General features: G+C 40.1%; 1 protein-coding gene across 2 annotated transcripts; it reads right to left on the reverse strand.

The window, feature by feature from the left end:
* Positions 1 to 2,425: 2,425 nt before the first annotated feature.
* zpld1b (zona pellucida-like domain containing 1b) lies at positions 2,426 to 11,625 on the reverse strand (the record flags this gene model as incomplete). Of its 2 annotated transcripts, XM_080460552.1 has the most annotated exons (11): positions 2,426 to 2,595; positions 2,820 to 2,849; positions 3,068 to 3,173; positions 3,261 to 3,432; positions 6,333 to 6,413; positions 6,735 to 6,832; positions 8,676 to 8,748; positions 9,112 to 9,293; positions 9,394 to 9,614; positions 11,119 to 11,232; positions 11,604 to 11,625. In XM_080460552.1, 10 exons carry the CDS (start codon positions 11,222 to 11,224, stop codon positions 2,426 to 2,428), a joined length of 1,239 nt encoding a protein of 412 aa, XP_080316678.1. The 2 variants fall into 2 exon arrangements, with proteins under 2 accessions (XP_080316678.1, XP_080316677.1); XM_080460551.1 differs by lacking the exon at positions 11,604 to 11,625 and having other exon boundaries at positions 11,119 to 11,257.
* Positions 11,626 to 12,899: the final 1,274 nt, after the last annotated feature.

Below are 12,899 nucleotides of genomic sequence, written 5' to 3' on the forward strand. Positions count from 1 at the left end.
ATCCATCCATCCATCCATCTCTACCTTAGTGACATTTCCAAAGGCTTTTTCACTTGAATCCATGTTGTTTGGAGTCACGAAACATAATCAGTCAGTGAAATGAGGATAACGCAGCTCAGAAAGTTGTGATATTATTATTTCGCATGAAGCTTCAGTTCAGTTTAGAACAAACATTTTATAATTTTCTTTAACTGTGTCGCCCATTTATCCACTTTGCTTTCTCCCCGTTTTTACATCAATCTATTCAACCATTTTGGATGTTTTGTTAGTTTTTCCTTTTTTCCTTTACGTGTAATTTTAGATGCTTTAGCCATTCACCAACTCTTTTAACCATTTTAATTATTTTAATTGTTTTACCTTTTTTTTTTTTAAGCCCTGGAAGAGTTTAGTGTGTGAGCACAATGAAAGTGGGTTTATTTCCAAACAATGTTATTAGAGTTCCAGTGTTGCTCCAGAGCCTCAGGTTGCAGAATCCGCCCTTGGGAAATGAACATAGAAACCCCAGAAGCCCCCAGCCCGGCCTCCTTTGAGGTCAATGTGTCACTTGAGTTTCAGGAGATCCTTAAAGTCGCCCTCTCGCTTCTCCTTCTGCCTCTTATATTATAAGAGGATAAACACTGTGCAAGACCCATCATAAGATGCCCCAGAACCTCTTTAACGTGAGTCACTTTCCATGGCAACAAACCACTAAGTCTTCCAGTAAGGGAGAACATTTCACCAAGGTTGAAGGTTTAAATCCAGATTGAAAAAACAAAATGTCCTAATTTGTTTTCCAGTGTTCCTCAGTTTTTGTATCCTGCTGAGCTTGCTCACTTCTCTATGCTAAAATAAGCGACGCTAAGCCCCAGAGATTATACAGTTATACAGAGTAAAATAAATACATTTCTGCATTATTGTGAACATATGTTCCAAGATATGCTTCAGAAGATTGATTTTATTCTAAATTAAATGGTACAGGTATCATTTTAACCTGACAATGCACTCAAATGTTTGAAACTCAGCTCAATCTCAAATAAATGCATTTTTAGGCCTGATGTACTAAGATTCTGTATAAAACCTGTCAAATTGCATTTGCACACATTTATATTGAGATTTGCATGCATTTTGTAAATGATCAATTAAAAATAAAAAGTGGCCTCATGGGCAAACAGCAGTTTTAAATGAAGTATTGTTTTGTCCTTTGGGCTTGTTTAAACAAGAACAATCTGCGAGATGGGACATTTGCCAAAAAAAAGGAAAAAATGTAATATGGGACAGTTACAATATGTATAAATACAATTTTAACGAGCTAAGAAAGTTAAAACTGTGGTGTTTGTTTGTCCAAGATGGCAGACAGGCAACTTTTCTTACTTGAGTCTTTATTGGAGGTTTTGGAAAAGCATGTACAAGGACCACTTCTGTTTGGACAGACAATCTCCCAGAAATGGAAATGGAAAATGTGTTATTGTGTCGAACAAGATTTATAGGTTACATAGGACGACTTTCAGCAGGGTTGGTCAAATTGAGGGCGTGGGCCGGTGGTTTGGAGTTTGGCCGATTTTTCATCTTGGTTTCTCCTCAAAGCCAACGCAGGGTAAAAGGCTGTGACCTTATATACCGGTGTGTGTGTGTGTGTGTGTGTGTGTGTGTGTGTGTGTGTGTGTGTGTGTGTGTGTGTGTGTGTGTGTGTGTGTGTGTGTGTGTGTGTGTGTAGTCCTGTCACTTCCCAGGCCCACAACTCTTTATTATTGCACTGTGCTAAAGAATATAGAAAATATATCCTAACAAAACATAGAAAATATCTTAGAACAAAGTCTGCATCACAATAAAAGTCATGGGGAGCCAGCTCTGATTGAGCTTCTCATTAACACTAAAGACTGAGCTGATTCGCACAATCATAAACAACCAAGGCAAACTAACTGATAATATATCTGTCAGACCTAAACCTCACTGTTAGTAATCAATATTCAAGTTTTCACTCATTTTCAAACATGCAAATCTTCAGTAAATCAGGACCATGGTTTGAAAACCCAGCAAAATGTTTTTTTGGTTGTTTTTTTTTTAAATGAGGCAAGTTGCGTTTTTTGTGCTATTTGAATCATTTCAGTTTTACATTTTTTCTTTTATGCTGATTACCAAAAATTGTCAAAAAAAAAAAGAAAAATGTCATTTAAAAACGGGATAATAATGGTTCATTAAACATAACTTTTTGTTAGGTGTTCCTAAATATAATTACTAGAAAAGAAAAAAAAAGTAAACATAAATATTGAGGTATTGAAGGCAATAAATATAAAACACCTAAACCAAAAAACGCATTTAATAATTAGTGTACAAAGATTAAAAAACAAAAAAAACACATCCACTGGAGCAGCCACCAAACAGATCACGTGACACATTTTTGAAAATGTAAAACAGAGATGTGGTGATATGTGGAAGTTTTTTTTTCTCATTTAAAGCCCGGGTTCCAGACTCCTGAGGCCGCCGCGGGGAGGCGGGACTTCAGCAGGAGGCGGAGCGACAGCGAGAAGAAGGCAGCACAGACCACGCCCAGGATGACCACGCCCGAGATCAAGGCGCTGGTCACCGGGTTCAGCGACTGGGAGGGGCCACCAGAGGCTGTCGGGACGGAAAGGACAAACAAAAGCAAGAAACTTAAAGCAGACATGGCGTTCGCTCTGAGGTTTAAAAACATGACCTGAGTTTGTGGTTTTTTCCCCCTCCTTTGAAAACATAGACAAAATCTTTTTGTTGTTGCCTCAAATCATCAATTTACATGGGCGTCTGTTATCTTTGCCCTTCTCTGAGGACAAGTGATGTAACAGTTTCATAAGCGTACTCACCTAGTTGGGAGTTGTTGACTGGAGTTTCATCTTTAAAAAAAAAAAAAAAAAAAAACAGGAAGAAAAGAAGGAAAAAGACAGCAATGTTATTCAAAAGGCTTTTAATTTAACCTGTAATTAAGATTGTGACATTTCTAAACATAATTCCCAGCATTGGTTTTTACAAGCAACTCAATACGTGAGCTGCTGCTTTCATCACGTCCCCAAAAAATGACTTATTTCTGTCAGGGTGGGTTTATTGTTCATACCACTCCTGGTGATGATTGGGCCCGCCGTGATGACGGCGTTCCCTGACGCCACCGGCGGGGAGTCCAGGTCCTCCCCCGCGTCCCGTCTGCGCCGTCTGCCGCAAATCTGCCAATCACATCATGAAATTTCATACCTTGCTGGAGGATTGGATCAGAAACAGGAGGACAGGGTCTTGTTTCCTTGTTCTCTTACTGGCATCAGCATGATGCAGTCGTCGGCCCGGCAGAGCTTGGTTAGGCAGTGCAGGAACACGGTTGACATCTTCTGGTGTCTGTGCTTCACGAAACGGAAAACCTCAAAGGAGAAACGTCCCACCTGACTCTTCCCGTTCTCGAAGACTGTCGTCTGGGGGTCCTTATCGCAGCTGAGACACACAGACTCACATTTTCAATGTAATCACAAACTGATGATGGCACAATGGACGTCTACATATCAACATACAAGTTAGAGTTGTGCAAGTTGATGGAGAAGTAACTGTTGTATTTAAGAATGGACGGTGAGATCAGCACAACCTCGCAATCTGCTGATTAACACTAAAGATTAAACATCAGCAAGACATGCCTGTTGTGGTATGAGGATTTTTTAAAATGGGGTGCGTAACGGTGCCTAGGGATATGTAACGTTGTGTATGGGTGTGTAGCAGTGTGTAGGGATGGTTAACGGTGCGTAGGGGAGCGTAGTGGTGCGTAACGGTGTGTAATGGTGCGTAGGGGTGCGTGGGGATGTGTAACGTGCGTAGGGGTGCGTAGTGTTGCATAGGGTTGCGTAGGTGAGCGTAGCGGTGCGTACGAGTGCAAAGAGGTGCGTAACGGTGCGTAATGGTGCGTAGGGGTGCGTAGGTGAGCGTAGCGGTGCGTAGGGGTGCATAGGGTTGCATAACGGTGCGTCGCGGTGCGTAGGGGTGTGTAATGGTGCATAGGGTAGCGTAGCGATACGTAGGGGAGTGTAGCGGTGCGTAAAGTTGCGTGGGGTGTGTAATGGGACGTAGGGTAGCGTAGCGGTGTTTAACTGTGTGTAGGGGTCTGTAACAGGACGTAGCGTTGCGTAGGGGTGCATCGAGGTTTGTAACGGTGCGTAGCGGTGCGTAGCGGTGTGTCGGGGTGTGTAGTGTTGCGTAGCATCCATCTACGCACTGCCCTCAGAACCGAGCTCGCTGTGTGCCGTTACACGATCCAGCTCGCTGTGAATGACTGTATCAGTCATACTTGAATTATGTGTAGCATGAAGCACCACTGGTATGTCAGTTCATTTCAATTCAACTTTATTTATATACTGCAGTGCCGAAGACAACAAAGTTATTTCCGGGCACTTTTACAGATAAAACCTCCAAACAGCCTTGAAACTCTTTAGCATGTAGCATGTAGCTTGTAGCTCGGAGTGCTGCACCTGATTGGACAAAAGCGTCATCTCGGGCGCCGCCTGCTTCTGGAGTTCAAACCGAGCCGCCACATTGGTTTGGTTTGAACTCCAGGAGCAGGCGGCTTAACGGAAAGTATTTTTGAAAACATCTGTGGCGTAGAAATAAACTGTGGATTTGCTGAATTTGTACTCATTTTGGTTCTGCGGCAAATAGTTTGGATGTTTTATTAAAGTTTTGCGGCGTCTACTTCCTCTCCCCTAGCCTCATTTGCATAAATTGACATTTTGTTAAAACAAAAATATTCACACATATCCAATACGGGGCACCCCTAGTTGTATTAGATCCATTTGGCTCTCATTACCATGATGTCTTAACCCTTCATTGGCCAATTCACCTTATTTTGTAACTTCCAACTTCCTAATCCCCCCCAACTAATAAAGATGAGTTAATGACAGAAGTCAACAAAAAGTACATATGCAATACTTCGAAATAGATATCATTTGTGTAAATAATGACAAACCATGACACTTGTCCTTAGAACTTCCCATATATTAAAATAAAGACATGTATTTTGCCATTTCTGTTATATTTGATTGCAGTACCTGTAAAATAAGTGGCAATAGCCACATTCGGGCTTATATTGTTCAACCGTTGCTGTGAATACATTGAAAAATACATACAATTTAGCCATAAATCCTAAAATATAAGTAATTTGGCCCAGTTTTACACCTGTGTAACATTATTGCTCATTAATATACCCCTGAGGTCCAGAGGTTTGAAGATTTTCCATCTTAATCAGTCATTACTAAAGTATCTTAAACTGCACAATCCCATGAGGGGGTGCACATTTCAGAAGTCATGCAGAATTCAGCACAACACCTGTTCTAGAAAGACATTTATTAAGAAGTTAGATGAATAGAAGATGTCACAAAACAACTGAAACTACCAACATGTCGACAGCAGCAGACAGTATCGGTAGGACGATAGTAAATATAGCAGAACATTGTCAGGCCTTTATAGGTTCACGTGTTGTTTCAAAATAATTTGTGTATGTATGTATGTATGTACCGTATGTATGTATGTATGTATGTATGTATGTATGTATGTATGGTTTCTTTTTTCTTCTTTTTTCCCCTTTTTTTGTTGTTGTCACATTTTATTTGTATTGACCAAGTTATTTCCCGTGAGTCCGCCTGTGATTGCAGCAACCCTGCCCTCATATGTATCACCTGTGTCTTCTCCCTTTACGTGGATATCAAACTCTGCCAATTTGTCTTTGTTTTTTAACCCTTCTAGAAATGCCTGGTGTTGTTTTGCCTTCATGATTTTTTTGTACCAATTGACCCTCATCCGTGGTATCTTCTCCCAAATATGTTCGTGGTTGTGTATTGAACCTCTGCCTGTCTGACCTGCCTCCAGATTGTTGACGATGAAATAAGCTCTATGTGCAAGTCGTGCTCCCGACTATCCGGCTCTCGTGTTGCCCCAGAGATTCCTGGTTTAAAACCCATTAGTTTAAAATAGAGGAAGTTTCCGTATTGAAATTTTAAAAAACTGCAGCACGGAGTTCAATGCATAAGAGAATATACGTCTGGTACCGTGGAGGAAGGCGAACAGTGGCGAACAGCCGCTCTGCAAATGTGTTCTGTGAATGTGTTATTAACTTTATAACAGTAATCAGTTACAAGCACTTTACCAGAAAAAATAAAAAGTGATATTACATATATTTCTAACACATTATCCCTAACACTCTTTGATAAATGCTTAAGCTTTCATTAGGGAGGGGAAAAAAGCAGCTTTCATGAGGATAAGCCATGTGGAGTGCATGAATGGGTAATGGCTCTCTTTTGTGGTGTATCAAGTCATCATCTTGACGAGGAAAAAAAGAAAAAAAACATGATTACCCAAAGAAAAGGTCATAGCGGAGTTCATCATTAGGATTCCCTGAGGGGGTTGTGTAACAGTAGTCCATCAAGATGTTCCACCTGCAAAAGGACAAAACTGTGAGATGGGATGGAGGATAGAGATCTGACTGCACATGGGAAAGCACAGGTGCAGCTTTCTCCTGCTACAGACTGGCGCCTTCTCCAAGAATAATAACATAATGGCATAATGAATGCTGCTAAAGCAGGAAACAGAACTAAATCCATAAAAAAGGGGAAAAAATAGTAATAATGGTGGGAAAGATTACGTGGATGACCAGATCTAAAATACTATCTCTGTTTCAGTGATGTGGGCATTATGACCCACATTCATTCAATCGATGGTGACAGTCGGAGGGTGAATGACGGGATATTATCTGGTACCGTTTGTCTAAGTTTGTGGCTTTCACAGCGGCAAACACTCGAGTTTTCAGAGCCAGTCCAGTCATGGGGATGGACAGGGGCTGGTTGAACGCTGAATCCTGTGCAAGAAGAAAAGTCCAAGAGAAATAAAAATTACAAAAAAAAAACAACCCAAAACACTAAGTAGTTTAAAAGAAACATGAAATTTAAAACTTGGAGAAGACACAATGGCATTGAAGCCACAAGTCTGCTGTTATTCTGCAGTCTCTCTATTCATAACTAAACCATGGAGTCTGCAACCCCGCAGCTTTCCAGCCTCTCTGTAGCGACTCCCTGCAGTTTCCACTAAATGTATTAACAAGCACACAATCCGTCAAAACGACTCTTATCTCTCAATGCAACGTGACAAATGTGACACTTATTTTGTTCACGAAAATACACGTCACATCCTGCTATGTCCTTTTACCTCTTAATATCAAGTTTTTCATGTGTCCAGGTTTTAACTGACCGTGGAGAAATCGAAACTAATATTTTCAACTTTTTCTTTACTTTTATAAGAGTTCTGCGTTTGCAGCTAAAACATTTATGGAATATTCTTTGTCTCCCTTCTGTTTATATATTTTCATATATACACCATGCGTCACAGTTTGTGTATTTATATAGAAAAATTACATTTAAAAGTTTATATACTGCTTTATCTTCATTTTTGAGGTTAAGATAAATTTATTATGTGGGACTGGAGGCAGAAATGGTTCTTTTGATCATAAGGTTGGCAGACCGTCTAAATTAGACATGGTAAATCATGTTTCCTCCAGTGGCCATATTATTAAAAAAAATACGATCCAACTAAGAAAATCTCAGAAAAAGCATAATAACCCCCCCCCCCCCCAGAAAAAGAAAGGATTTTAATGATTAATATCTGTCAATAAATGCTCAGATGACAACAACTAGTTAAAAACTCCATTCTGCTTTTTTGCATCCATTTTTTTTTCTTACTGATAGCCTTCAGTTTTAGACTGCTGGCCAACACAAAAAATAAACAGCCATTTTGAACATGAAAGAAAAGCAGTCATATAAAAGTAGTTTTAACTTGATTCACAATTTCTCATTCCCTAAAACAGGCTTACAGCTCTTGGGCCTGAAAGTGGTCCAGCCTGGCCTGCAGAACTTTGCATGGTGGGAATTTGTCAAATAACACATTTAATGTGATTGCTTAAAAAAAAGTACCCACTGTGTCTAATTTACCCAAAGATCTTAACACACCACTGAGGGCCAGAACTCAAACGCTAAATAATTTTTTCAAGAATGCCATAAGCAGTAAAAGCTTCATGCAAGAAATAGCATTAACAATCAGCAACAGCATGAAAACTTTAACTGGGATGATGTTTGTTTGTGAAAATGTGAACAGGCTTTGGTCAACTTCAGTTTGAAGCGTTGGAGATGTGTTAGATTGAACAAAATATTCAGGTTATTGGTTGTACGCTTTGTAAAATGAATGAATGAATGAATGAATGAATAAATAAATAAATGAATGAATACATAAAAATTTAAATAAATACAGGTTTTTGTGCTGTATTTTTATTAACTCTATACAAAAAAAGACTATAATCTACAAACTATTTGTGAGTCCCAATCACTTCTAATCCATCCACACACACTGATTATGAAGGCAATAAAGAATTATTCAAAAATAGAGAATTTTTTTTTATATCTTTTAAAAAAAAGAACAAGACATTTTTGCATCACTCAAAGATGATGCAACTGTAAAATGACACACATAGGCTATTTATATGTAAAATTCAGGAGAATATAATTAGTTCAGCAATATGTGTTTTGTGTCAGAAATTGATACATTCAAGCAGTCGTACAATCCTTTTAGATCAATTTAATAATGTAACCCTTCAGTTCATTTGATGGAATAAAGTTTGATTGTGTATTATAATAACGTCTCTGTGTACTCACATTGTAGAGGATCATACTGAGCGTGCTCACAAATGTACCGTTGTTGTCCTTGACAGACACCGCAGCAGAGGAACTGTAAAGGAAGAATATCTGTTTCAGTGCTTTTCTCTCTTCTTTTGTCAGTGTTCATATTATAAACCTCTTAATGGCTGTTTTTCCTAACTTATTATGATGTGCTTTTTACTTCATTTCATGCCCGAATGAGTTACAGCAAGTATATATGTATCTGAATTGCCATGTTAAACAACAGAAAATATATGCTTACTATAATGAATCATTCTTAAATACCATAATGCAAAAACCCACTCAGGCTTTTAAAATGTTCTTGAAAACTAATAGACAATGCTCCTAATTAAATGGATAAATCCTAATATTAAATCCTCTGCGTAGCTTGCAAAAGGTCAAGTGCACATTGCAGTTGTCTGGAGTGACTTACGAGGCCAGCTGGGAGTTATTGACCAGGTACTCCAGCGGGTAACTGCAACTGAACTTGTACAACAAACCAGGCAGGTAGCTGATGATAGTCGGGGGGTCGGGGGTGTCTATATAACCTGAGACGTTCCCAATCTGCACAAGAGACATGTTCCCGTAGGCATTGGCCCCCAAGGCTGTGCTGACCTGTGAAGAAAAACATCTCAGCTTGCTTCAAAGTCACTGGTCAACTTGATGAAGCTGCATATTGATTATGTTAATGAGATGTTGTGGTGTTTGTCTTTACCACCAGGCTGTTGCCGCAGGCCTCCAGAGTGCTGAGGCTGATGCTGAAGAGCACCGCCGTGGGAAAAGTGTTGTTGTTGATGAAGCCGCGGCACTGCGCCTCGCCGTGACGGCCGTTCAGGGCCAAATCTGCAACCGTGTAGCCAGAAAACAGCACGGGGCAGAAGTTGATCTTCAGGGTGATGGTTTGAACGCCACAGTAAACGCTGATGTCTCGCTCACCTGAAGGGGCAACAGGCAGAATTTTTTTATTTTTTTCTAGCTTCTCTTGCTCTGCTGCTTCTGAAGAAGTTTGACTTGATCAGTGTCAAAGAGAGCAGAAGAAGAAAAAAAAATCTTAGTTGTGATTTCACCAAAACATGTGTTGCAAATCCTGACTTGCAAGTCGCACTTTTCGCGAAACTGTCCTGTGATCCTTGTGGCAGGCTCGCCATTTCACCAGCGTTTATCAGACATGACAGGTGTAAAAGAGCCTCTGATTAGATGTCAGGGTGAAATCCAGTCCGACTCTTGTGGGATTGGAACCGCAGTTGTTGTTTTTTTCTTTTTCGAAGCAGAGAAAAAGTCTGTACTGATAAAAGAGGGCTTGAACAGAAAAATACTGCCGCCAAGGTGATTCGTGTGCAGCTGGAGTTATTTGTCAGCCGTGAAAGAGGTCAAGTAATCAGCACCTTCATATGTGAATTTTCAAATGAGAACCAAACTCTTATTATAGCTCCACACAGACGATCCACACACACTTACAGAAATTGAATCTCCATAAAAATTACACATGTATTCCCACGAATAAGATGATTTCCTAATTTACAGGCAACAAAGTGGAAAAATCACCTCAAAATGTATCCTTTGTTTGTGAAATGTCCCAAATTTGAAATCAGATTTATAAAAATGTACATGCTACTGTAGATATTGAAGATTATAGCAATACCTAATCTGAAGGTCATTTTCAGCTACACGTGAGCAAGGACATTTAATCCAAACAAGGAAATCTTCAAAAAATGTAAATTAATTTAGAATTTTCATTTAGCTACACATACTTATAACATCTGTATATAAAGACATATTTTACCCTGTCCAAGAAAGAAAAAGAGCTGGTGATGCACTTTTATTTGTTATGTTTCCCTTTATAATAATAATAATAATAATAATAATAATAATAATAATAATAATAATAATAATAATACTATTAATAAATAATGTTTCGTCTGTTTTCTACAGACTCATCACATTTAAATTGAAAGGGTAAATGATAAGAAATTCTAGTAATCATGACCTCCAGTTAAGAAAGAAAGAAACACTTTTTTGTTGTTGTTTTTTTTTTGTATAGTCTATTCTTGATTTTTCACAAAAACAAAAAAAGTTTGAAATCACTTAGTATGTGTATTATGAACCTCAAATATATGGAACTGTGTCTATTATATTCCTTTTTTTTTCTTGATGCACCATAAAACCTAAAAGTCTGAACCTGCAACGAGGAGCTTTTGTGGAAGTCCAGATACAACTTGTGTGTCCTCAGGAGCTCCTGCAGCTTCTCTATACTGCTGGCAAAAAACATCAGTGAAAAATTCATTGAAGTATCAGCGGCGATAATGCTCCCTGTCTCCTTGTTGATAAGTGCCATTTTACTGCTGCAGCTTCTCGTTGGGCTGCGGCGGTTGTAAACCATGTGTTCCATTTTTACCTGCAGGATGACGGAGCAGAGTGTGGACAGTAAAGATTGTCTCACCGGGGAACCTGCTGTGGTAGCTGGCATCGCAGTTGTATCCGTTAAACTGAGCAGAGACCGAGGCGGCGTTACTCATCAGCAGGAGGATGAAGCACACTGGTGTCATTTCAGCACCTGAGGGAGGTTTGTCCACGGTCATCTTCAGAAGGTCAGCATTGCATGAACCACATTCCTGGACTACGTGTTTAAAAAAAAAAAACAGCACTTATCTCAAAATTAGATGTTGGGAAACACTTCTTTTCTCGCCTGCTGCACGCTCTGACCTCTATCAGCACAGTTCAGACTTTTTTTCCCCCAAGTCCCCTAGTCCTTCTTATCCTGCCCCTTTTATCCGCCCCCCCTCTTTTTTTTTTAAATTCATGTTGACCTATTACCCCCATTACCCAACGTCCTTTAAACAGAGGTCACCCCCCTCTTTTTAGCTCATTCCGCCCCCCCACCCCAACCCCCTCACTCCCCCTTCTCCGTACTCAGAACCTGTTTACCTGTCTCCTGCCTTTTCCAGAGTAATTGGCTGGAACTCTTCTTCCTCTGGCTCGTGACGAGAGAAAAGTTCAGCGCGGCAGCGTGCAGTTTTTGGTGGGTCCAAACTAAACGCAACGTCAGCCTTGGGTCTATCTTCCTGCGAGCACTGAGATGAGGGAGATATTTCAACAAAAACCCAGCCGCAGCGCGGAACATGGGAAACTCCATCAGATCTGAATGGACTGGACAAATCTTTTCACGGTGCCAAGAAACCTGAGCGTGCTTGGAGGGTTCCCACTCATCTCTCCTCAGTCTGATCTCCGTCTGTCAGATCATACAAACGGCGGGCCTCAGCAGGGGGGACCCGGCCCGGGAATTAAGCTGTCATCGGCTGCCGCTGCGGCCCACATTCACATGAACATAAAAGTCAACTCACGGTCTGATGCAGGGCTGTGTGTGGGTAATTGTGATGCACAAAGCATCACTTAGAGTATAGGCATTCACCTGAGTATACAGCCACTGGATGGTATGCTCAGAGCTGCAGAAGGTGAAAACTCTCCAGAGTGACTTTGCTACTCCACTGCACAACCCACCCACCTTTGATTTTTACTGAAGTTCCACTCAAAAAAAACAAAACAACCAACAACCAAGAGTTACATTAATATGTTGAACTTGTAGCAGAACAAAGAACTCCTTCCGCTTCTGCACATTTTTAAGTCGACCCCTCGACTGATCTGTGCCAAGTTAAAGAGGTGTGCGGAGTTGTGTCAAAGCCTTGAAGCAAACATTTCTGACTTTCAGTGACTCGCATTAGAAGCAATTCATCCTGCTGCACTTTTCAACTTCACTGTCAAGTCTGGGAAGGTCTAACAGCTCCTCCGTGTGAGGACCAAAACTCCCTCAAAACAGGAAACACATGGAGAGTAAATGGGGGGATTCTTAACGTAACATCACTATTTCTGACAGAAACAGCCTCGTATGTGATATTATCTATATAGTATATCAGTATAGAACTATATAGAATATGTATATGCATAAATATATACATTTATAATTATTGAAGTTCTGATGGAGTTGTTATTGTTGTCAACAATAGAAACTGTTGTAGAGCTGCTGTCTATCTGAGCCTTCATTGGCAGTAATTGCAGCCACTAAACAAACGCTAACTTCCCTGCATGTTGATAGTTTATCTCAACAGCCTCTTTTGTGTGCATTTGTTCATTTATCAGCGTCTTTCAAGAACAGGCATTAAGCAGAGCTTTCATGGCTGCTGAAAATTGTATCCTCCCACTAAAATAACATTTTTTTGTTGTTGT

Source organism: Lipophrys pholis (genome assembly GCF_963383615.2).
Source record: "Lipophrys pholis genome assembly, chromosome: 3".
Classification (NCBI taxonomy): domain Eukaryota; kingdom Metazoa; phylum Chordata; class Actinopteri; order Blenniiformes; family Blenniidae; genus Lipophrys; species Lipophrys pholis.